Source organism: Ursus americanus, chromosome 7 (genome assembly GCF_024610735.1).
Source record: "Ursus americanus isolate L20-20 chromosome 7, mUrsAme1.1.p, whole genome shotgun sequence".
In the NCBI taxonomy this organism is placed as follows: Eukaryota; Metazoa; Chordata; class Mammalia; order Carnivora; family Ursidae; genus Ursus; species Ursus americanus.
Genome location: NC_142133.1, coordinates 11,196,237 through 11,223,645, shown reverse-complemented (window position 1 = coordinate 11,223,645; position 27,409 = coordinate 11,196,237). Strand labels below are relative to the sequence as shown.

The window sequence follows — 27,409 nt, the reverse complement described above, 5'->3', positions numbered from 1 at the left end:
AGCAGGCAGAGGGAGAGGGAGAAACAGGATCCCCACTGAGCAATGAGCCTGACACGGGGCTCCATCCCAGGACCCTGGGATCATTACCCCGAGCCAAAGGCAGGCACTTAACCGACTGCACCATCCAGGCGCCCCACAGGAGCCAGTTTGAAGAGATTCCCACTGGCTTATGGTGTATCAATGTTAGTATCAATGTGAAGAATGATTGCAAGGACTGAGGCAAATCAAATATATTTTAAAAATCCATGCATTCATAACAATGTTTTTTAAATGGCTACCACTGGAGATTTCTAGGGTACCAACTTTAAAAATTAATGAAGAGAAAGAATAGGTATTTATTCTGCCTTTCCTTAGTCAACTGTTTTTCAAAGTAACCAAATAGTTAAGGAGGGAAAGTTCTTTACACGAGAACTCAAGTTATAAGAATGTTACAAATCACAAAATTAGAAAATTATCACTTGGCCACCTCTAATGAAATAACTTCTCTGGGGGAAAATAGTGATGGCGAAAAGCACCGGGGGAGTGGCTGCTGGGGCGCTTTAGAAAGGAGAGATGAGTCTGACACCACCAAGCCCACTGATTAATGTCGGCACCACCACAAGTGCGGCAACCAGACCTCACGGGCCTTGTGACGCGATCCGGTAGGAATTCCACACGCCACCTAGGAAGTGCCCGAATCACCCAACAGCATTCTTCAGCTCCAAGTCATCTGTGATACAGCACTTGACGACAGTGTAGGATTCTAGCACAGCAAACTTCGTTTCAAGACATAAACCTAACACTAGGACAGGTGGCACTTTTTTTCTCCTTTCGGAGGACGCCTGTGCTGACCAGAGAGTAACCCCTGACTTCACGGCCTTTTTAAGAGCACGCTCTCCAAGTCCGGGGTAGGGTAGACCCTGGCATATGCCCCATGAAGTCACACGCCTGGCCTAATTATCAAGTCTGGACTAATTCTCCCCCATTTTGCTGGGCGATTTCTATCCTTCACAGTCAAAACCAATATGAAACCGAGGACTTTTCAGGCGAATGCGTTTTCCCACTTTGTAGATCATAATGAGAGAATTCTATAGAATATGAAATTATGTGAAGACATCAATACAAAGCAACCCCCTCTTTTTTCAGGCATAATTTTTGAGAAAATTGGGTAATTTTAGGGATGATCATTGGATTCAGCTGCGACACAACTGAAAAGTTGGGAACAATGTAAATGCCCAACAATACGGTCATTATGACGTCTGAATAATGATACTTCAATAAGTGATTAAAAAGTGTCCTGCCTGTAATTACTGGCTTATAAAGGCGTCTACCATATGTGAAGCGACAGTAAAACAGGCTACGAGACAGTACGTACAGTATGCTCTTGTTCTTGCAAAAAAGAGTAGTATTAAATGAATAAGTATATGGAAAGCCTAAGTTGGAAAGAACAACATGGGACATATGTTAAGTGTGTAGTAAGTGTCGGTTCATAGCTACTGTGGTTTTAACACCACACACACACACACACACACACACACACACACACCCTGCTTAAAGGAAGTTTTCCTTATCCTTTTTTTTTTTTAATTTTGTTTATTTATTTGACACAGAGAGAGAGGGAGAGAGAGAGCACAAGCAGGGGGAGGCACAGAGGGAGAAGCAGGGTCCCCGTTGAGCAGGGAGCCCGATGCAGGACTCCCTGGGATCATGATCTGAGCCGAAGGCAGAGGGACTGAGCCACCCAGGCGCCACTACCCTCTTATCCTCTTTCTTAACCCCATCCTTTCCTTAATTTCCTAGACGTTTACTTTTCCTATACTCCACATGCACACACACACACACACACACACACAGCCTTAAGATTCTATTAATTCTATCCTTAGAAATTTAAAACAAATTTAAAATGCAATGTAACTACACTTTTAAATTCTCTCTATAAAGTTCTTGACCATCGTGTAAATATATAGAGGCCCTAGAATAAACAGCAAGTTTCAACTACAATAATATGGGACGTGTGAAATAAAATGTTTTGAAGTTAAAATCTTGAAATTAAAGTAAGCCTTCTCTAAGACATTTAAATTAAAGGAAATGTCCTAATTAAAGGATACCGTGTTTTTATACTCACTACTCTTGTATACTATTATATACAATGTTATATTGTGACCCTACCATCATTATCATTTCCCAACCTGAGAACCAAGAAAGGATGTCTGCACATTTGAATGCAGGTGGCCCAAGATAAAATGTCAAAGGAGACCAAGTCTGTGCTCAATACGACTGCCCTGCCACAGGATAGCAGGCTTGTCCTTCTTTCCCTCCCTCTCAAACCCCTGCCAGCAGCTGCAAAACCATTTATTTCCTTTTTGATTCAGGGACCCAGAGCCTCTTCTTGCCACTCCCATAAAAACATCCTTCCAGGGAAAGATCTCGTAAACTTTTTATACTAAAAATCAATAAATAACTGGCAGGCTTAGTGTGTTACATCACTGAGTGGTACCCGCATTTTGAACAAGGAAAAAGACCTTTGGTTAAAGAAATGAAATTCCAGTTGTAACATTTAAGCGTAAGTCACTAAGGAGAATGAGATTTGGAAGAAAGAAGAGCTTCCTACAGTTATTTAAGTTGTTACCTACCTGGCTAACTTAAAAGCCACATCATTACAGACTGATTCTTTGAGTCACGCTGCTAAAAGTTGGGACCATTAGAGCTAACCGTCAGTTTTATTATCTTCAATATAAAGGTAAATGTATTGTAGCACGCAAAAATACCCCAAAAACCAAAAAAACCTATCTTACTGTAAGACCACCAAAAAAACTATCAGAAAATCCTTCTCTAAAAGTTGCCAAGTAATTAAACCTTAGTTCTTTTTAACAGTGGAGAGAGGGACAATGAGAGCAAAGATGTAGGGAGGGGAGAAGAGGAAAGAGACGAGTGACCGCCCACCATCACACCATGAAGTGGAAAGCTGGTGTCGGTGTTAAACCAGAGAATGGAACGGCAGAGCCCCCATTATCAGTGACTATGACAGACCCTCTGCTCTCTGATATACTGTTATAATCTTATACGCTTAGAGGGCTTACACTTTCAAAACTTCCTGTTTTAATGAACATATAGTCTGGATATTTTTCCTTAAAATGAACATAGAGTCTGGATAGTTTTCCTTCAAAGTGTGAAAAAACATTAAAGGATAAACCACACTTACCTGAATGTAATATACCCCCTTTTCCTGAGCATACATCATTAGAAAACAATAATCTAGATTCTGTTTTGTTCTCCATCTGAAATAAAAATTTTCAAAAATGAGTTAGGAATCAGACTCAAATTTAGCAAAATAAGATTAAACGTAGTATTTTATAATGCATACTGCATGTTATATTTTATAATATATATACACACATTGCATATACACAGGAGACAACAGATATATAAAAAATATCTCTCGACCCACAGATACACAGATATACATACACACACGATACACCCTTGTAGGACAGCATGAACGAGAATTCACTTTTCTCTAATGAAACCTTTATCAAAACACTAATCGTCAAGATGTCCTGAGGGAAAAAAGGAATCTAACGTCAAGTAAACTTGGGAAGCACATATAGTCCCCTTCTGCAGACATATTAGTATATTAGAGGCATTGAAACATCCAATGGTAAATACATTTGTTGAAAGAAAATTTTTTTTACTCCAATGTTTTCCAAACTCCTTTGACCAAAGGCCCTTTTTTCAAATGTAACATCTTAATGTCTTTGGGAACTGGTGCTTCAAAAACTATACGTTGGGGATCAGTGCTTAGCATGAAGGCAGAAATTAATAAATATTGTACTGACTGCTTAAAAAACCCAAAACACATTAACATTTACAATATTAAGTCCTTTCAGGGAATTCCTGGTAGCCTACAGAAACAGACTAACGTTGGAAAAGAGAAGTGGTTGTAAAAGCTAGTGAAAAAACAACAACAATAAAATAAAAGTTTAAATCATACTAAGTAAACTTCTCCAGAATATACCTTATAAGCTGTTCTGAATTTAATGAGATCACCTAGAATTTTTTACCAAATTCATTCCTAAATTTTTTAAAACTAAAATTGTATTTATTGAAAGACAACCAATTACGTGGATATATCTTTCATACAAATTAACAACTCAAGAAATATAAAAAATCTCTTTCCAAAACACTAATTTTTTTCCTTTTTTCTGGTTACATTAAATCCAAAATTAATGTCAATATCTCTTAGATTACATTGTTTTTAATAACACAATGAAAGTTTTCAGTCCTTCAATTTTAGAGATTTAGGGACAAATAAATCAATCCAGTTGACTGGATTTTTACATTATTATAAGTCTGCAGAATACTAATATTGTTTTTATCACTTCCACTGAATCAGTTCTCATTTACTTTGCATACGAATGTGAGGTTTCTATCTAAACAAGCTTTCGAATTATTCTGAATATACTCTTAAGTCATAACCCCACAGAACAGCAATTATAAAAGTTATTGAGCAGGGGTACCTGGCTCAGTGGTTAAGCATCTGCCTTCGCCTCAGGTCATGATCCTGGGGTCCTGGGATCGAGTCCCGCATCGGTTCCCTGCTCAGCGGGAAGCCTGCTTCTCCCTCTCCGTCTGTCCCTCTCCCTGCCTGTGCGCTCTCTTTCTCTCTCTCTCAAATAAAATCTTAAAAAAAAAAATTATTGTGCATACTAAATTCAACCTCTCATTAGAAACTCCACAGAATTACCAATCAAATAACCAAAAATTCATTAGCTCTCACAAATTAGCTGAACCCTAAAATGTGCTACATTTCAGTAAATACTTATTATATGGTAAACATTTATTACATATCATACTCACAAGGGTGGGGGGTCTTAAATAACACAGGCTCACCTTACTCTTTCTTTGGAGTCTCCAAAAGTCTCCTTTAAGTTTGTCAGGTCAGGATAATAGCTTTCAGGAGGGGATATTATTTCCACCAAGCCAGAACCGATTTCTTTAGAAAATCTACCATAAGAAAGGTTAGCTGAGTTATGTAAGTTCTGTGGGATTTTGTTTATCTTAATGCTCAACTTACTGTGCTTAACATAAAGTAAACATAAACAAAAACCAATACGATATACTGTTTGGGTCACCGTGTGCTCATGGAAGGAACTCACTGTTGATTTAATCTGCCAGAAAATACAAATTTTTCAAATAACACAAAGGTGATTTTTTTAATAATGCTCTAAAAACAGTATAAAATGCTACTATCCTTAGAAAAGCATAGAAATCCTAAGCCAACTGCATGTATTATATTCCTAAAAAGTATCAGAATTTTTTTAAAAAAATCAAACAAAGATATCACAGAAAACAGAGAATTGAAGAAAGACTAATGAATGTGTGTCTGTCTCTATATATTTATGCAAAAACCAAAGTTCCTCCATGTTCAGGAAGGTTTAGTTGTGAGTGACAGGCTATATGTCATTCTAACCTAGTCACTTCTCAACTGCGGGCCACCCTGTCCCCCAAGCGTACACTGAGCAATGTCTGGAGGAATCTGGTTGTCCTAACTGTGGGAGGTACTACTGCCTTAGTGGGTAGACACCAGGGAAGTTGTTAAATATCCTACAATGTATACGATGGTCCTCACGACAAAGAATTATCCAGCCTCAAATGTCAGTAGTGTCAAGGTTGAGAAAACCCGTTCTAAAGTTTCTGTAAGCAGCTTGACAAATTCACATGTACTTCCTTCCACATTTGCATTCTCCCTCATTTAGTTCTTGCAAATCTCCACAAAATCCTTGTGCAACTACCTGCCTTCACACAGATGCTGTTCATGCTTAGTTGTACTTTTTCCTGGGCTTGGTGTTCCTACACATGGCGGAAGAAGAGAATCGACAAAGTGACAGCATAAGCCCCACAGACCTGCCCAGGTGGTCTACGGGAGGAGGGGCCAATAATTATTGCCCTGCTCCTGTATCTGAGGGACCTATACTAAACTGTGTTTATACAAAGGGCTGCCAAGAAATTGAGCACCTAAGGAAAAAAAATCTAACAAATGCATAATTTAGTTTTGAACTCTGCATGTATCTTTTAAAATGTCCAGTTTGAGCATTCTGATAGACAAAGAAAGAACAACATTACTTTAAATCTTGAATTGACAAATAATTGTCGCTTCTTTTTGTTTTTTTATGTAAAAGATACATCTTTGGGGCAAAAACAGGTGAAAGTCAATGAAGAAACCCTTATCATGACTAGTTTTTACAACATCACTATTAAAACTATGAAGGCGGTATTATAAAAACTAATCGTATCTGAAGCTTACAAAGCTTTCCAACTGTTAGCTACTCAGTGTCTTGATCACAGTACATTGTTACTCAATCTTTGCAGAAGAGAACAGATGTAGCCATAGTTCGGCACTGAGCTTTGAAAGTACTACAAGACTATCTACCCTGGTAGTAGAAAGATTTTTTTCTTGGTCAACCGAGGGTGAAAGACATTAGTAAACTCATATGACCCTCTCTATTGTTTTCAAGCTTAATAATGTATTTGACAGAGTTACACATGTATGACATTCAAAGCTTTTCTATATTGAAATACACCAATCTATCCATGATCAGAAACCCGGATATATATATATGCACCTACTTTACGACAATGTAAAAGACCAATGATAGTGGCCCAGTGAACACTGAACTCCACAGAGAAATGAGCTATAAAAAAGGCATTTTCTTTTAGCAAAAAGCCAGTAAGTAACAGTAACGAAAATGTTACCATTTTCATAGTTAAGAACTTACTCTTTCTCCAGGTTGGCTACAACACTGTGTACATAATCACTATCTGTCTGGGAAAGAAAAAAAAAGTATACATGCATCAATGTTTTTACACTTTTATTTAAATCTTAATACTGAACTCAAATAAATAATTACAGCATTCAATGAAAGCATTACATTCAATTTTCAGACAACTTATGGATTTGCACTTCCGTATTCTACTTTATTGCACTACAATATATCATTGTACAATAAGCAGATGTCAGTTTTTATTACTTTCAATGGTCTCCGTTTGATTCAGTAGAGAAAACTGAGTGCAGAAAATATTTCTACTCTTTTGAAACATCCGAACTGTAAGCAGTGAATAAATAACAGATGCACCATGCTATGGGGAAAGAATTCTCCACTTGCAATCATACAACCTCGGTTCAAGATTTGTCTCTGTAGCTACTTGGCCTGTGTAAGTGAAAGTAAGTCACTTCTGTGAGCCTTCCTTTGCTATCTTATTAAAAAAAAAAAAAAAAAAGGCAGGAGGAAAAAATACCTTAAAGACTATGACACTTAATGATAAAACCATGCAATAAAAAGCTGTTATTGTCTGCATTACTACCATCATCATTATTATTAGGCTGATGAGAACCCAAGTCAAAAGCACTTAAGCCAGAGTTAGAAATAAACGCTTGTCAGACCTGTGTACTTGAAACTATATACAAATAGGGGCACATGGGTGGCTCAGTCGGTTAAACATCCAAGTCTTGATTTCGGCTCAGGTCAAGATCTCAGGGTCCTGGGATCAAGCCCTGCTTTGGGCTCTGCACTGGGTGTGGAGCCAGCTTGGGATTCTCTGCCTCCCTCTCCTTCTGCCCCTCCCCACCACTTGTGCAGTCTCTATCAATCACCCAATCAATAAATTACATACAAATAGAGATCAAATACTCCCTACCCATTTTAAATATATTCACAGCTTATATTAAAATGCTCAATTGTCAAAAGGAATCAATGATACGTAAAATATGATCTTGGATATAAAAATTGCCAAAACACTTAATACTTGAAGAAAACAAACCGAAACAAAAAGATAAAGCTTAACCCTGGAAATTACAGAACTATTAAGCTATAAAAAGTTGTTGTATAGAAGATTTTCTGGAAAAGTATTTTAACTTTAACTTCTGCTGATTGAAAGTGATTCCTTTTTTTATTATTAAATTTAAAGACTGAGGAGTGAGACAGTAAGACCACCTTCTTCAAACTCTTAACAACTATGGAGATACAACTGGCATGCAACTCAAAAACCTCTGTACTTTCCCTGTATAACCTCAAACATTAGTCAGTGATCTCTCTTTTAACAAATTATTCACTGACATGTTTAACCAAAGAGTATCTTATCACTCATCAGCTATAATTTTGGAGAATATGATCAGAATTGGTTTATATAAATTTTAATGTTAAAGCAACAACCTGAAATTCAATTTGATAAGCATTTATTAAGGGCCAGTGATTTGCCTAGCCAAGGAAAAAGGAATACCGAGATGAACAAGACCAGCTCTGTCTCCCCCACAGGCTGTCCAAGAAGTGGGCCAAGACGAATAAGTGGATGCAAACGTAATTGATTGTGTAATGTGTAATAAAAAGTATGGAACTCAAGTGAACCACATCTAATATTATCTAATATTATATGTAATCCTTATTTTTCATGTTAATTGACATAACTAGCAAAAGATTTGCTTAAATGACTATAACTGGTGTCACTTTTCTATAAGAGAATCCATCCTTTCTGGTATCAGCGAAGGGAACTGTTCTGGGAAGCCTCTGAAGAAAGCTACATGCATACCTGGCCTAGAAACAAACAGCCAGGCCAGTCTTTATCTCCACAGGGCCCCTCCTTGCCTCTCCCCCACCGGACATGTAGACAGTAAGCCAGGCAGTATCGGAGATCTTGGGTCTGGCTTGCTTTGAATTAAGAGAGCACTTTTTCCTGAAACCCTTTTTAATGGCATGTGGAGACTTTGTAAGAGGCAATATTATCATCCAGTTCTGGGAATATATCTGTGAATATAAAACTGAGATGTGTGTATTCTAGGGGGTATGTGAATGGTGTGTTTGGGATAGGTAGGAAGGAGAGCGGGAATACATAGAAAAGGAAGAACATTTTTTTCCTGGAGAATCAAGTGTTCCTCATGGTAAAAATTAAATATTTTTATATTAAAACTAAGATATTATTAGTACTTACTGCAACAGGGATGAACCCTGAACACATAATGCTAAGTGAAAAAAGCCCGTTACAAATGTGTGTCCACATATTATATGACTGTGTTTGTATAAAATGTCCAGAACTGAACAATCTATACAAACAGAAAATAAATTTGTGGTCGCCTAGGGATGGAGGGAGAAAGGTATTAATGGGTGAATGTTATCAATGGGTGATGGCTAAGGGGTAAAGAGTTGTTTTTTGGGGTGATGAAAATGTTCTAAAACTAAGATGATGGCTGCATAACTATGACTTTAAATAGGTCAATTACAAAAAAAGGATTAAAAAAGTTAAATGTAAAAAAACAATTTTCTATTTTTTATATATTTTAGGGAGTGTAATATGCTATTAATAGCATATATGTGTAATTTGTGAATATTTTATATAAGTACAAATTGGGAATACATGATCAATGGAATGCTGAACAGAAAAGCTTAGGGGGCTTTTCTGAAGAGAGCCCAGAAATAAACCTATCCTTCAAGGGTCAATTAATCTACAACAAAGCGACAAGAACATACAAAGGAATAAAGACAGTTTCTTTGATCAGTTGTGTTGGGAAAACTGCAGTCACATGCAAAAGAATAAAACGCCTGGGTGGCACAGTCGTTAAGCATCTGCCTTCGGCTCAGGGCGTGATCCTGGCATTATGGGATCGAGCCCCACATCAGGCTCCTCCGCTATGAGCCTCCTTCTTCCTCTCCCACTCCCCCTGCTTGTGTTCCCTCTCTCGCTGGCTGTCTCTATCTCTGTCAAATAAATAAATAAAATCTTTAAAAAGAAAGAAAAGCTTAGATCATTTTGCTGCACTGGACCAGTTGTGGTGAGACAGAGTACAGAATGCTCCATCCCCAACCAGCAGAACACCCATTCTTTTCACAGAACATAAATTCAGTAAAGCTGCAGAACATGGAGTTAACATACAGAAATCTGTTGTGTTTCTATATACTAATAATGAACTATCAGAAAAAAATTAAGACAGTCATCCTGTTTATAATTGCATCAAAAAGAATAAAATACCTAGGAATAAATTTAACCAAGGTGGAAAAAGATCTCTGAAAACTCTAAGATACTGATGGAAGAAATTGGAGATGACACAAATGGAAAGATAAACCATGAGGATGGATTGGAAGAACTGTTAAAATGTCCATACCATTTTCAAAGCAGTCTACATATTTCAATGCAATCCCTATCAAAATACCAACAGCATTTTTCTCAGACCTAGAACAAATAATCCTAAAATTTGTTAGGTAACCACAAAAGACCTCCAAACAGCCAGAGCAATTTTGAGACAGACGAAAGAACAGCAAAGTTGGAGGTAACATGCTCCCAATTTCAAACTATACTCTAGAGCTATAGTAATCAAAACAGTACGGTACTGATAGAAAAAGACAAATAGATCAATAGCATAGAAGAGAGCCCAGAAATAAACCCATCCTTCAAGGGTCAATTAATCTACAACAAAGCGACAAGAACATACAAAGGAATAAAGACAGTTTCTTTGATCAGTTGTGTTGGGAAAACTGTAGTCACATGCAAAAGAATAAAACTGGACCATTCTCTTACACCATACCAAAAAATTAACTCACAATTGCACTGAAGACTTAAGTAAGAGTTGAAACCATAAAACTCCTAGGAAAAAAATGGGCAGTAAACCCTTGGACATCGTTCTCAGAAATGTTTTTTGGATAGGTCTCCTCAGGCAAGGGAAACAAAAGCAAAAATAAACAAACGGAACTCCACCAAACAAAGAGCTTCTGCACAGCAACGGAAACCATCAACACAGTGAAAAGGCAACCTACTGAACGAGGAGATATTTGGAATGGTTGCTCTCCAAAATGTATGAAGAACTGATACAACTCAGTAACAAAAACCTCAACAACCAGATTTAAAAATGGGCAGAAGACCTGAATAGACATTTTTTCCAAAGACGACACACACACAGGCACATGAAAAGATGCTCCCTATTACAATTATCAGGGAAATGCAAATCAAAACAGCAACAAAATACCACTGTCGGTGGGCAAATAAATCGGCGCAGCCTCCACTGGAAAACCGTACAGAGGGTCCACAAAAACGTAAAATACAGCCACCATATGGTCCAGCAATTCCACTTCTGGGTATTTACCCAAAGAAAACAAAAGCACTAATTTGAAAAGATTTATGGATCCCCATGTTCAAAGCAGCATTATTTACAATAGGCAAGATACAGAAGCAACTCAAGTGTCCACTGATAGATAAATGGACAAAGAAAATGTGACCTACAAAGTGGAATATCATTCAGCTACAAAAAAAAAAAAAAATGAAATCTTGCCATTTGTGACAATGTGGGTGGACCTATAGTAAGTCAGACAAAAACAATATAATTTCACTTAAATGTGGACTCTAAAAAACAAAACAAACTTACAAACAGAATAAAAACAGACTCCTAGATATGGAGAACTGTTGGTTGGGGGGTGGGGAATGGGCAAAACAGGTGAAGGAGATTAAGAGGTACAAACTTCCAGTTATAAAATAATTTGTGGAGATGTAATGTACAGTATAGGGATATGGTCAATAATATTGTAACAACTTTGTATGGTGATAGATGGTTACTAGACCTATCGTGGTGAGCATTTTTAAATACATAAAAATACTGGGGGGGGGAGGGAGATGGGGTCGCCAGGTGATAGGTATTAAGGAGGGCATGTGTTGTGATGAGCACTGGGTGTTATACGCAAATAATGAATCATTGAACACTACATCAAAAACTAATGCTGTACTATATGGTGGCTAACTGAACATAATAAAAAATAAAATAAAAATACTGAATCGCTATCTTGTACATCTGAAACTAACATAATATTGTATGTCAGTTATAATTCAATTTTTTAAAAAGGTTGAATTAGTCAACAGGCCGTAAGATAGTCTCTAGAAAGAGGTCATAAAAACAAAAACAATATCCACCACCTTGGATAGTTACCTCCTAAATAACCTCTTAAGATTTTTGTATCATTAGGTTGATAGCATTGTACACGTCTTCTCTATCCTTACTCATATTTCTTTATTCATTCTATTGAGTAATGAAAGAAATTACACTTAAAATCTCAAAGACGGTGGAAGAATTTGCTTAGAACTCAGAAGCCCACTGATCAATAGTCTAGAGCCCGTGACATAGCTGAAGGCCAGGCACGCAAGCAGTGTAGACCAGCCCTCAGGCTGCCAACCAATAGAAGGGATCAAGGTGCCCTTTGATTCTTTGTGCTAATTCTAAGAAAAATGCCATTGTTATTTGGATAGACATTGCATTGTATCTGTATATTGTTTTCATAGATGCCCACATACGGGGTGTCATGACGATGTATATAGCATGAATACTTTGTAATGTCGACTATGAAATCTAAGACAATTCATCTAAAAATTAAAAAAAAAAAAAAAACCAGGCTCCTCCTCTAGCACTTTAAAAACATTGTTCCATTGTCTTGGACTTGCATAGTTTCTAATAAGAATCTACAGTACTCTTAATTTTCTTTTCCTGTGCATAATGTGTCTTTGCTTTGGCTTCTTTCAAGACCTTCTCTTTATCTGTTTTCAGCAATTTGATTATGACATACCTGACAGTGGTTTTGTGTTTATTCTGTGTAGGATTTTTTGGACTTCTTGAATCTAAGGATTTATATTTTTCTTCAAAAATGGAAAAATTTCAGTCATTATTCCTTCTTTCTCCTCTCCATTCTGGAATTTCATGTGGTAGATCAGTTAATATTATCCCATAGATAAATGCAGTGAATAACACTGTTGTCAGTCTTTTCCTCTATATACTTAATTTGGGGCACATTCTATTGTCATTCTTCAATTCACTGACCTTTCCTTCTGCAATGGCTAACCTGTTAAGATTATACGGTAAATTTTAAATTTCAGATATTGTACTTTTCGTTGCTATATGTTCCACCATTTGACTCTTTCATGCATTTTCCAATCCATTCCTCATGGTGTTAAGTACTTGAAAATGTTTGTAATAGTTGTTTTGTTGTCCTTTCCTGCCACTTGTACCACCTCCATCATTTCTAGATTTGTTTTTATTAGCTAAATTTTCTTTTAGTTATGATTCCCTTTTTTTTCCTCCTTGGCATGCTAACCATTCTTTATTTGGTAACAGACATTATAAATGCTACATTGCTGAGTGTCTTAATTTTATTTTATTTTTTAAAGCATTGGGCTTTATTTTAGCAGGCAAATTATTTGTGGATTAGTTGACCCCTCATGGGCCTCTTTTTAAGCTTTGCTGGGGTGGGCCTAGAATAACCACTTCAAAGACAATTCAACTGCTCTGGATTCTCCACTAAATGCCCTGGGTCATTACCAAGGACTTGCCATTCTGGCTGGTTAGAACTCATCCTGTGTGAGCAACGGGAATGTTCAGGTTGCAGATCCCTGATCATTTTCTCCCCCAGACTTGTGAATTTCACCTTGTGCACGTGTGGCCCAATACATCAAGGACCCAAAGGCACCATCATTTTCTGTGTAGCAGTCTCCTTTCTGCAACTCTGTTCTGCAGTTCCCACTTGCCCTCTTTGTGACTGCCCTTGTGCAATGTGATCTGGAATGCATCTCCAGGCAGAAGGTTAGAGGAATTGTGGTATTCACAGCATTTATTTTTCTGTCTCAAGGAATCCCATCGTGCGTAGTCTGCTGTCCAATGTAGGAGAACAAATGAATCGTATTTTGTTTAGCCTTCTAGTTGCTTATAACAGGTAAGTCCAGTCCTTATTAACTCTTTCAGGGCCTGAAACAGATGTTACTTTACATAATAAGGATCCTATGAAAATTCCAGAAAGCTAATGTGTACAAGTGACAAATCAAAAGAACTAAAAGGAAGAGTATGTGCTAGAATGGGGCTGGCAGCTCATAATAAATTTTATTTCCCTACAGTCCAAGGAAAAGCTTTTCCTATCCATTTAATGCTTGGCTTTATGATACTTTAAATTCAATGCAGATGTATCAGGAAAGCTAACAAATACCAGTTGGCGTTACTAGTTTCTAAAATGGTCAAGCTGTTAAAAGAATAGATGAACATACCCTTCGTTTCCAATATGTCTACCATAGTTTTTTTTTCCTTCTCCAAAATAGTTGGTGCTACCGCAGTAGTTCTCAAACTTTTCTAATCAGAACCCATTCCGTTCAAATTCTTTAATCATCCTAGTCTAGGCCTCACCTGGATTATTATAATAGTTTCCTAAGTAGTTTCTTTGCTTCTCTTTCCAAAGAAGTCAGTGTGATCCTTTTAAAAGGTAAATCATGTTATTCTCGCCAAAAACGCGTCACTACAGTCTAATCATGAGAAAATATCAAACAAATCCAAACTGAGATATTCTACAATGTAACTGACGAGTGTACTCAATAAAGGTCTCCGAGTTCATGAAAGACAAGAGAAGTGCAACGATCCATCATGGATAGGAGGCAAAAACAAAGTGATACTTAGGACTGGATGCCAAAACAGAAAAATGACCTGACGTGGAAAAATGTCTAATTTGAATATAAAGTCTACAGTGTAGCAAATTGTATTATACCAATGTGAATTTCCTGGTTTTGATAGTTTTATCATGGCTACATAAGTTACCATTACACAAGCTGAATCAAGGGAATATGCTATTTTTTGTGTAAATTTTCTATAAATCCAAAATGATTTCCAAATAGAGTATTTTAAAGTAACTTAAAGGAATGAAAAGTCAGTCAAGTGTCTACTTGAAACCCTCAAATAATTTTGTTTTAAGTAGATCATGACAGACCCACTGCCTGTTTTCACAAAGTAAAACCTTACTGGGAACACAACCCCACCCTTTCATTTACATATTGTTTCTGGCTATTTTCAGGCTGCAACAGCAGAGCTAAATAGATTCAAAAGAAACTGTACGGTGCGCAAAGCCTCAAATATTTGCCACGTGGCCCGGTTAGTCCCCTGACTTAGAGTAAAAGCAAAGTTCTTAATATGGCCTGTAGCGTCCTATGTGACCTGGCCCTCCCCACCATTTAATGTATTATATATTTGTTTTTAATCTGTCTTTTTCCGTAAGTTTCATTGGGCAGAGGCTTTGTTTTATTCAATGATATGCTTAGTACTTACCACTGTTTGGATAAATATTTGTTGAATTACAAGCAAATTTAATAGGATATTATGTATGTACAATTTCTTCCTAATTGGCATTTGTATGATTTGTAACAAATGCTTAAGTAAACATCTTAAAACTCAACTGCTAAAAAAAATTACAGGCCAAAAACACTATTGAGGCACTAACACGGTAATCTGTAATTTAAAATAAAAAACAGAAACACCAGACAGATAATCAGCAAGTCCACAGAAGACCTGAACAACACTATCAACTTGATCTAACAGACATTTATAAAACACTTCTCTTGGACAATAGCAGAATCCATTCTTTTTAAGCAACATGGACTCTTGTCCAGAATAGGCCATTTGCCAGGTCATAAACAAATACTGATAAATTTAAAAGGCCTGAATTAGAAATAAAACAACAGAAGGAAATTTGGGAAATCTACAAATAGGTAAAAATTAAACAATACATTTCCAAATAATCCATGGTCAAAGCAGTAATTATAAGGGGATTTACAGAGTATTTTGGTCTGCATGAAAGTAAAACTTGACAAATCAAAATTTATGAGATGTATCTAATGTGGCAGAGAGAAATTTATAGTTTAAAATGGCCTCTATTAGAAAAGATCTCCAGCCAATAGCCTAAGATTTCAGAAAAATCTAGGGGAAAAAAATTTAAGAGTTCAGAAAAATCTAAAAATCTAGAAAAAGAGTAAACCAAACTAAAAGCAAGTAGAAGGGAAGAAGTAATAAAGAATGGAAATTAATGTAAAGGGAAGATAAAGAAATGATGAAGTCAATAAAACTAAAAGTTAGTTCTTTGAAAAGATCAAAGAATAATGTCAACTAAATAGCATTATAGGAAGGTCTGTCTGCTCTGCCCGACTGCCAGCCAGCTAGGTGAGAAGATGGAAAAGGTCTCAGAGGGAAGGAGATGGAGAAGGGAAAAGAAGGAAATTGCAGGGGCGTTAGGAAGAGTGAAGACAGGAGACTACTGTTTGGAATAACAAACTTCGTAGACTACTGGGAATCTTTAGCCATGTGTGTATATAATTAATAAGTATTTTATTTCAAGTGCAGAAAAACAAAAAAAAAAAGTAGAGAAAAAAATATTCCTGTGTAATGCTAGATTCCAAGCTAAGGACACAATCTATTGTCCAGTGGGTTTTTTAAATCTCTTTTGGTACCTTCTTCATTTTAGTACTTCAATAAATGCGTGTTCATTGAATGAAAGAATAATTAGGATGATATCTATACTTCTGCATTTAAAAAAGAGGACTCACAGGTAATTATGAGAGCTTGAGAAAACATAACTAGACAGAGGCCTCTTGTTTCTGAGGCTACTGTACTCTTCACAAGCTTTGGGTGGGAAAAAGTTTCAAAGCATTCAGGGAACTAAACCCTGGCTGAAAGCACACTGAACTGTCTAACTAGAAAAGATTAAGCCACTTCTACAGAATTTGCCTAGGAAGCACTGACATTATACAGAATTATCAATGAGCAACAGATACAAAACTGCAAACTCCATTTTCAGTGAGACCAATATTAATAACCAAACTTCTCAAGCTCAAAAGGAATCCAATGTAGTTCCAATAATCAGAGGTAGCCTGAAGAATTGCACAGACTAACGATATTTGCAGGAAGAAGCCTGACTCTACAGCAGCTACAAAGACAGTCTTTGATTAAAAAACAACTAGTCTGGAACACTACTTTGCCCCGTCCTCCTCCTTCTGTAACCCAGGGGCCTGGGGGGGGGGGGAAGCTATTTCCTTCTATGATGATTCATGAAAAAAGCAACCAGCACAGCTACTATACAAAAATATAAGAAAAAAGGTAGAAATTCAGCAAAACCGATGAACAACAACAAAAAAACTATATCGATAGCCACAAAACAGATGAAAACTTGTGACCAAATATTTCCCCACTAATTTAAAAGAAAAAACACCCAGTTGAAGCACTTGCTCCTATGAAGCAACACCAGATAGGAGAAGTGATTAGGAGGACTCTCAAATGTACGTAGAAATGCAAAGGACCTACAAAATCTAAATCAATCCTGAAAACAACAAAATTGGAGGACTTAGTCCTACCTGATTTCAATACTTAATTCAAAGTTATAGTAATCGGGATAGTGAGGTATGATCCAGCAATTGCACTACTGGGTATTTACCCCAAAGATAGAGACGTAGTGAAGAGAAGGGCCATATGCACCCCAATGTTCATAGCAGCATTGTCCACAATAGCTAAATCGTGGAAGGAGCCGAGATGCCCTTCAACGGATGACTGGATTCAGAAGATGTGGTCCATATATACAATGGAATATTACTCAGCCATCGGAAAGAACGATTTCTCAACATTTGCTGCAACATGGATGGGACTGGAGGAGATAATGCTAAGTGAAATAAGTCAAGCAGAGAAAGACAATTATCATATGGGTTCACTCATCTATGGAACATAAGAAGTAGGAAGATCGGTAGAAGAAAGGGAAGAAGAAGGGGGGGTAAACAGAAGGGGTAATGAACCATGAGAGACTATGGAGTCTGGGAAACAAACTGAGGGCTTCAGAGGGGAGGGGGGTGGGGGAATGGGATAGACCGGTGATGGGTAGTAAGGAGGGCACGTATTGCATGGTGCACTGGGTGTTATACGCAAGTAATGAATCATGGAACACTACATCAAAAACTAAGGATGTACTGTATGGTGACAAACAATATAATAAAAAATATTGTTATAAAATAAAAATTAAATTAAATTAAATTAAATTAAATTAAATTAAATTAAATTAAATTAAAAAGGATCAACCTACAGGTCAATGAAACAGAACAGAAGAAGACCCACACATATATGGTCTCTGGATTTTCAATGAAGGCATCAAAGCGACCCAGTGGGGAAAGGAGAGTTTTTTCTTTTCTTTTCTTTTTTTAAAAGATTTTATTTATTTACTTGACAGAGAGAGACAGCCAGCGAGAGAGGGAACACAAGCAGGGGGAGTGGGAGAGGAAGAAGCAGGCTCCCAGCAGAGGAGCCTGATGCGGGGCTCGATCCCAGAACGCCAGGATCACGCCCTGAGCCAGAGGCAGATGCTGCACTACCCGGGCGCCCCAAGGAGAGTGTTTTCAACAACTGGTACTGGAGTAAATGAACACCCACATGAAAAACAATGACTGTGAACACTATATTACATCACAACAAAAATGAACCCAAGATGGTTGCAGACCTAATATAAGAGTTAAAGCGAAGGTTTCAAAAGAGATCATCTTCACAATTTGGGGCTAAGCAAGGATTTCTCAGGTCATGGAGAACAAAAGTTATAAAAGAAAACATTAATTAGACTTCATCAAGATTAAAAACTTCTCACCAAGAAAATGTGAAAAACATGAATAGATTTCCACAGATTGGGAGAAAATACTCACAAAACACCCACATTTGACAAAGTAAAAGTATCCAGCATATATAAAGAACTCTGATAAGTCAAAAACAAAACCCACAAAAAACAACCAACCAATATTTTTAAATGTGCAAATGTGTTGAAGAAACTTCCCAAAAGAAGATACATAAATACAATGGATTAATGATAGATAAAGGATGGATAAGTAGAGATATGATAAATGAAAATACTAAAATTTTAGTAGTAAAATATAGGGGTCACATATACAGATATAAATCTAAAATTCTTTCATCTTTGTTGTATGTCTTTGAAAGATCGTAATAAAAAGAACATTCAAAAGTTCTTTCCTGAAATTAAGTAAGGTATGGCTCTATATACGCAAAGACCCTATCATGTGCCAGGGAAAAATGATCCACAATGGTTGAAATCAAGACATGTTATAGCAAGATCACTAGGCTCTCAAGATAGAAAAAGAATGATTTGGGCAACTGGGCAATATGGGTTTCTGAAAGCAAGCAGTGAGAAACGTGGAAGGTCATCTGGCTAGCCTCAGCGGCAGTAGCACTCTCCAACCTCCCAAAAAAGCAAATGTGACTGGGGGCTTCTATACCCAAGCAGAGAAAAAAGGCAGAAGGTAACATTTTTGACCACACAGAACCTCAGGGAAAATTGCTTATGTGGACCTTTCTTGAGGAAATTAGAAAATGAACTTTAATCAACAGGTTTGAATAGATCAACAATTCAGAAACTACTTTATGTTTATTTAGGATTCAGCAAGTAGGTAGATACGTTGTGAATCATTAGGCCCAAGTTTCCCACTGATGGGGAAAATAGTCAAGAACAAGAAACTGGGGGAGGCTAGAATGAACCCTGCAGTATTGGACTGGAATCAAAGGTATCATTATAAACTCATGATTTTTAACATATACAGATAAATGGACACAGGACCTGTACAGGTGTGTGTACGTATGCAAACATGTATTTCCTAGCTCTGCCCGCTGAGAGGACAAGCAGCAGTGATCCCTGAGAAGCAATGAGCATACCTGGAACCCAGGTCTTGGTTTCTCATACTATTCTCCAATTAAGAGATACCAGGTTCCCTGGGGACATGGCTGATCCCAGGTTTGGGGCAGGGAAAATACAAGATAAGCCTAGAACATCTTACACTGCTAGAATATAAGAAAAATGATGGGGCATACTGAAAGGACGGAGTAGCCAACTCCAAAGAGCAATCAATGGCCAAATTTGGAACAATTTTAGTAACAAAGTAAAAAATTTATAAAGATATCCACAACTTCACACTGATATCAATAACCAACAAAATAAACGAAACTGAAGAAAAGGATACTTCTTCCTTAAAGAATTGCAATTACTGCAGAAGAAACAAGGAAATCACCATTCAGCAAACATAATAATTCTCACAGGCAAGAATCATCAAGAATGACTGGTCGAGAAAAAGTTATGAAGAAAAACAGGATATTTGCATGATCTCAAAGCATCACTCCAGAAGATAGCTTCTCAGTACATATGGAAAAAGAGCCTATTTATAGTAGAGAAACCTGTCAGACACCGCCTTAATCAAGTGATGCAAGTTCACAATGCTGGTAATGAGATATGTCAATATCATCTTAATATGAGCCTCTGAAAAAGAATACCAGGTCACTTCTATGGTGTTCCTGCTAAAAAATGTAAAACCTGAATTTAATCATAAGGATACATGACACAATCCCAAAATAAGACCTATTTCAGAATCCCTGCTTCTTTAAGAGAAAAATATATTTAGAAGAAATGTTTTTTTGTTACTGGTATATAGAAAAATAAACTGATCTCACCCAGCCACCCTGATAAATTCCCCTATTATTTCTAATAATTTGTCTGTTTATTGTTTTGGGTTTTCTGTGTTATCAAAAAATAATTAAGCTCCACTCAAAGTTCAGAATAGGAATATCCAGGTGGCTGAGCCCAGGTCACATGCCTGAACTGGTAAAGCGATTATCTGGCATTTTTAGTTTGTACAAGGGGAGAGAAGCTTCCTCCCACCAAGATTCATAAAATGGAGTATTCTCCAAATATAAAAATAGAACAGGAAAAATAAATTTTGCTAAAATCCAGAATACATGTAGGAAAACATTTTGTCAGAAATGGTCATGAGAGACAGAAATAATATAAATGATAATACAGTGTAAGAAATACTATAAATTGGAATAAAATACATAAAAAATAATGAGGCATAGAGACAACAAAGGATCATTAAAATACTAAGGTTATAATTTAAAGTAAAAGTAATAAGTAAAAGTAAACATAAGAATGATACAATCTTAAAATCTGAATGGCGCACTTCAGAGCAAGTGGAATTTATTCCTCTTTACTCCTGCAATTCTAGAATAGAGTCAGTAAACTTTCAAATAGTACATTAACAGTCAAATTTCAAAACCCTGCATGTTCTATAAATGCCTCATCATTTATGCCCAATTGACCCCAAGAGAGAAATCACCAGAGAGGAACAAAGAACAAAAATAGAGCCAGTAACTACTTTTCTGTGTCTCCTCCCCTCCCAGACAGGCATTCTTATGGACCCTCAAGGTAAAAAGAACATGAAGGATGGAAAGTCAAACAGGCATGAAGAGATTATGATACACTTTAACATCTATATGCATTCTTCTACAGTTCTTTTTCATACTTAATTTTTTGCTCACACATGAAAGTGGACCAGAGGTAATTCACACCTTTACAAAAATTAAAAATGTTTGCAAAAGATCAATTTACTTCTACCTATTTATTCTAAATAAATTTCAGATGGGAGACTGAGGACCGTTTCATAAAAGGGATGAGCAGGGACCTGAAGGATGACTAAGAAAGAGAAAGGAAGAGGCAACATTTCAGGTGAAGGAGTAACACAAACAGAACTGAGAACATGCTAGGTCTACATAACAAATTGAGAGTAAAAGGATGGGAACACAGACCTATTAATCCTGTGATGTAAAAAACCTTTAATAAACACATAGGAAACCTGGAAGAGAAGCAGTTTGAGAAAACCAGATTCACTTAGTTATGGACAGATTAAAAATTGCTCACAAAGCATTCAACTAATGTTATCAAGTAGGCAGTTGGAAATACGGGCTTAGGGAGACACCAGAGATCTAGAGCCAGAAACGATACACTATGTAGATCACGGTCACAGCCACAGAACGTGCACTTGCTACTAGAGTTAATGTGCCTCGGGCTACCAAACACTTAGATTAATAACTACTAGTCAAGGTAGAATCAAATACAGTGATTAATAATTTTAAATTGCCTAAAGACAATTCAATGAACTCTATAAATCAATGAATGCTATAAATCAACCCTATAACTCAAAATAGACTTTCTTCCCAATACTGAAATCTACACAGATACATATACAAATACTGCACTTCAGGAAGCTTCAGAGATCAGAACACTGCAGGCACTTACAATCCGGTGTCAGTGTGCAATACCTCCCCACGTGTGTGATCTCACTGCACCTGCCTGCAACACTGTTGAGCTTAAAAGGCTCAAGAGCATAATTCTCATCGTAGAGATGCTGAAACTGAGGATGAAGAGAGAAAAAACAACCTGCTCAAGTGGCAGTAAGTGGCAGAATCCAGGCCCTGAATATGGGTCACCTGACTCCAAACTCAGTGTTATTACATCTTAGTGACCGGGTGAAGGGCTATGGCAAGAGGGAGGGTCTTGAATGCTTCCGTACACAAATCTGTACCTATAGACTGAAAACTATTTTTAAGTTATGATATTGTGATTTATAATAAATATATATTTGGTCTTTGTCCCATTTCTGGCACAGAGCCCCCCAAACCCTTGGCATTTCCTAAGTGATGAGAGCGACAGATGTGTCTTTTGTTATGTTAACGAGGTGGTTTTTGGACCCACGCCCCACCCTAATGAAGGATGGGGGCTGGCTGCCAGGAGGGCCAACCATGTGATCAGAGTGTTGGAACTTTCGGTCCTACCCCTCCAACCTCCAGAGCAGGGAGAGGACTGGGAGGTTGAATCAATCACCAATGGCCAATGACTTAATAAGTCATGACTGTGTAATGAAGCCGCCATAAAAATCCAAAAGGACAGGGTTGGAGAGGTTCCATGCTGGTGAATACATGAAGGTGCTGGGAGAATGGTGCCCTCGGTGAGCACGGAAGCTCCGCACCCCTTCCTACATACTTTGCGCTATGACCTCTTCCATCTGGACGTTCATCTGTATCCTTTCTTACACCCTTTAGTAAACTAATAAACGTAAGTGTTGTGCAGAGTTCTGTTAGGCACTTTAATAAATTAATGAAACCCAAGCAGGGCGTCTTTGGAACCTCCAACCCACAGCTGGTTGTCAGAAACACAGGGCTTGCAACTGGCATCTGAAGTATGCGTGTATGTGGGGTGGGGGCCGGTTTTGTGCAAATGAGCCCTTAACCTGTAGCTCTGACGTTAAGTTCAGGTAGACAGCATCAGAATTCAGTTCAACTGGAGGACACCCAGCAGCTGTCACAGAGAATTCCTTGGTGTGGGGAAAAGTTCCATATATTTGCTGACCAAAAATGTCAATGAAGTGTCTAGGTAAAAGTACAGACAGGGGTGCCTGGGTGGCTCAGTCAATTGGACGTCTGCCTTCGGTTCAGGTCATGATCCCAGGGTCCCGGGATCAAGGCCCACGTCGGGCTCCGTGCTCGGCCGGGAGTCTCCCTCTCCTCCCCATTCATGCTCGCTCGCTCTCTCTCTCTCAAATAAATAAATCTTATTTTTTAAAAAAGTAGAGACACACGTGGAAGAAAGACACAGTAGGGAAGAAGTGAGTTTTTCCCTACATAGAAGAAAAAAACTGAGTCTTTCCTTTACCCAAGTGTATATTTTTTTCTTTTATAGTGTTAAGGCTTTTTTTTTTCTCATTAAATATCAGTACATGCTCAAAATTCTAATTTTACAAAACTGTATACAAGAGAAAGTGGCATATCCCCATAATCCCAACTTTCACAGTATGTGCTATTAATAGTTCAGAGTGTATTCCACAAGACCATTTTCTCTGTTCAGCTAATTAATGCACATGTAGGAGCTGCATAAATGTGTGTATGAGCTTGAATATATTTACACACTTGCAAATGCTTCTACTGGATCAATTTTTAGAAGCAGAATATTAGGTCACTGAGTATATAGTACATTAAATTTTAAAGAGCTATTGCCAAACTGCTTTCCAAGGAGATGGTACCAATTTCTACTAGTTGGCCATTTGTCTCCATACAAATTTTGTCAAAAGACATATAAACCAAGGTGACTACACCAATTTCTGCTGACATACAATATGCGATTGACAAATAAAATCTGTATAAATACAAATGGTCAAAAGACATATAAACCATTATTTAATCCCACTTGGTAAAGAAGTCCAAATTAAACATAAGCAGTATATTATTTGTATCCATCAACTTGGCAAACAAAATTAAAGAGCATGGGGACAGGAACACAAGCTCTCTCACAGACTGCTGGGAGAGGAATAACCTGGCTCAACTTCTGGAGGTCTTTCGGCCATGTATGAACATTTTAATGTGTATGGACTATGACCTGGCAATTCCACATTTAGGAATGGCTCCCACCTCAGTAAGTATACAAGTGCCCAACAATTTACTTATAGTAATGCACAGTGCAGTCTTCCAAAAATTTGGAAACAGTCTAAATGTCTATTGATCAGAAATTAAGTCAATTACATTAAAACCATATAATGGAATATTTTGCAGTCATAAAAAAATGATGCTATGATATTCTTTTTAGCATATAAAAATGTCCATGATATGGACAAATATATAGAACAATCCCATTTATATATAAATGTATACAACCTATAGGAAAAACTTCTTAAAATATATTTCAGAATATCAATAGTAGTTATATCTACATGGAGGAGTAACAAATAAATTTTCATTATACATTTCCATAATTGTTTTTAAATGGTATGCATGGGTTTATTTTTATATTAAAGAAAACATTAAGAACATTTTCCTTTTAAAAGACTTGGGAAACTGAAAAGCTGGGACTCAGTACACCAGAACCAGATAATGTCCTAAATCCTCTCATATTCTGCAATTCTACATGGTAATTAAGAAAATATTTACTCCAGGGGCTTTTTTCCTTCATTATTCCCAAAAAGTATATTCAATATGCTTTCCCCAGATCTTGTGAGGAGACTAAAATATAAGAAATATTCCTTGTTCTTATCGTATTTTGACTTTTAAAATAATAATGACGGCTGCATCTTGAGAATACAGAGAAGGGGTAGAGAAAATAAGGAAATGATAAAACCCCAACCCAGGCAAAGCCTTTCTCAGGTTTCAAAACTCCCAAAGAAAATCAGTGCAAATCTCCAAATTTAGGTCCTAGAACCAAAAATGGGGACTCACTGCTCTTAAATATTTATGTATATAATATTATCCTACTCAAAACAGATCACTATTTCTGGACTGTTACTGCAGGAGACAAGTTACGGCAAACACAAGTCAGACTTACATTTAACTGTCAGAAAGAATATATTATCTAACCTTTATTCATCACATTTTTAAAAATATGGTTATAAAAGCATATTAAAACATTCATTTATGGTTTCAACTCTTATACATTACATGTAGTAAAAAATAATGACAAATAATTACCTCTCCTATGAAGACGACTATAACACAGTCCAACTTCTCTTCAGGGTACAGATTATCAATAAGGGAATGAAGGGTTTCTATGAGGTAAGATTTAACTTCTCTCTTCACTGTGGGAATTCCCATTACTATTGACACTGAAACAAAATAATGATAGTAATTACACAAAAAGATTTCACAGAGACAGTATAGAATAACACTAGTATTTCAAAAGTGATTATACCCTCTCAATTTGATAGAAATAACTAAGAAATCGAAATACATTACTCAATAATAATTGAGGGATCAAAATATAACTATAAAATGTACTACTATACAAAGGAAAATAATCAAAGCCTATAAAGGCATACCCATAACAGGGTAATTCTTTTCCACAAGGCTTATCCATAAAAAATGTCAAAGTAAATGTCTACAAATGAAGACATTAAACCTCACATTAAAAACAAGTGGCTGTAAAGTATAAACAAATATAAATTATACAACTAAAAGTCAGAAACACTGAACACATCTTAAAAATTAATGTCTCAAAAAAAAAATCAATGTCTCAGATATCATGTATATAATGCAATCCGGAGGACACAACATCCCTTCTGTGGTTTTCTTGCCAAAAACACATAACCTCAATCTAACCATGAATATTAGACAAATCCAAATTAGGGGGATAATCCCCAAAATAATTGTCCAGGTATTCTCTGAAGTGTCAAGATCAGGAAAGACAAAGAAAGAATAAGGAACTGTGCAAGATGGCCAAAGACGAAGGAGACATGACAAGCAAATGGAATATGGGATCCTGAGTTGGATCCTGGAACAGAAAAAGAAGAAGAATGAGAAAATGACAAAATCTGAATAGGATCTAACGTTAGTTAACACTATAGCACCAATGTCAAGTTCCTGGTTTTGATCATTATATTATGGTTACATACAATTTGAACATTTAGGGGAGCTAGGTGAGGTATATGAAAACACTGTGTGTACTATCCATACAACATTTTTTTAGCCTAAAATTACAGCCAGTTCTACCATAATGCTTGTTTTACAACACAAACTTTTTCCTGAGTGACTAATGTATTAGGGAACGATCTGAGCATAATGTGGATTACACATTTGCTTATGTTCAATTTGTCCTCTGGGACAAGCATTCACTAGGTAAACACAGAAAATGGCATCCATTTGAAAGGAGTTCAAAAAACTGAACCAAGCAATGTAGAAATATACGAACAGTATACACTTCTAACTTCTGCCAGCTGTCTCAGTTTGCTGCATGTGAAGAACCACGTATCTACATCCAGTGTTGAAATTTCCACCAGATTGCAGATAACCTGCCTTGCATCACACTTCTCAAAATCTTCCAAGCAGCAATCCTTCTGAAGCCCATTTTAATAGGCAAGCCTCAAGTATTATTCAGTACCATTTTTATTGTAGTACTTAGTATTTCTTAATCATTTAGCATGTGTAAAACTGTGCTGTTTCTGCTTGTCTTTTTGCATGTGTAACTACAGTTTCTGACCATTGTGATACTAACCGACTTTTCTCCTTTTATTACACAATTCCGCATAGCATGATAAATTTTAAGAATACATATATTGTGTTATAACAGGACTGTAATTAACAGGAAGTTTTTTTTAATAACACCTTTTAAAAAGTCTTAATATCCTGTTATATAGCAGTAGAGAAATATTTTGCAAATGTTTAAAAATATTTAGGTCTTAATAATGTAAAAATGTATTAGAAATGCTATGAAATACTTAGAATTCATGAAATTCTGAAGTTAGAAGGGAGCTTGAAGATCATGGCTCAATAAGTCTACCACCATGATTCTGCAGATAAGAATACTAAGATCCCTAATTTGGCTATATGCAAAAGAATGAAACTGGACCAGTCTGTTACACCATACACAAAAATAAACTCAAAACAGATTAAAAACCTAAATGTGAGACATGAAACCATAAAAATCCTAGAAGAGAGCATTGGCAATAATTTCTCTGACATTGGCCATAGCAACATTTTTCTAGATATGTCTCCTGAGGCAAGGGAAACACAAGCAAAAATAAACTATTGGGACTATACCAAAACAAAAAGTTTCTGCACAGCAAAGGAAAATATCAACAAAACTAAAAGATGACCTATACTAAGTGGGAGAAGGTTTTTACAAATGACATATCCAATAAAGGGTTAGTGTTCAAAATATGTAAAGAACCAATAGAACTTAACAAGAAAAAAACAAAATAATCCAATTAAAAAGTAGGCAGAAGATATGAACAGATATTTCTCCAAAGAGGACAAACAGAAGGT

The 27,409-nt window shown here is 36.7% G+C and overlaps 1 protein-coding gene across 5 annotated transcripts in view; it reads right to left on the bottom strand.

Moving 5' to 3' along the window:
- Positions 1-27,409, bottom strand: part of MGAT4A (alpha-1,3-mannosyl-glycoprotein 4-beta-N-acetylglucosaminyltransferase A) — a 118,962-nt gene that overhangs the window by 27,554 nt on the left and 63,999 nt on the right. For all 5 annotated transcript variants that reach the window (XM_045771838.2, XM_045771835.2, XM_087863332.1 and 2 more), the window contains 4 exons: positions 25,121-25,254; positions 6,756-6,802; positions 4,870-4,983; positions 3,182-3,257 (listed from right to left, as the gene is read on the bottom strand). In XM_045771838.2, the coding sequence (XP_045627794.2) occupies positions 3,182-3,257; positions 4,870-4,983; positions 6,756-6,802; positions 25,121-25,254 (371 nt within the window). The remainder of the gene's footprint in view (positions 1-3,181; positions 3,258-4,869; positions 4,984-6,755; positions 6,803-25,120; positions 25,255-27,409) is intronic.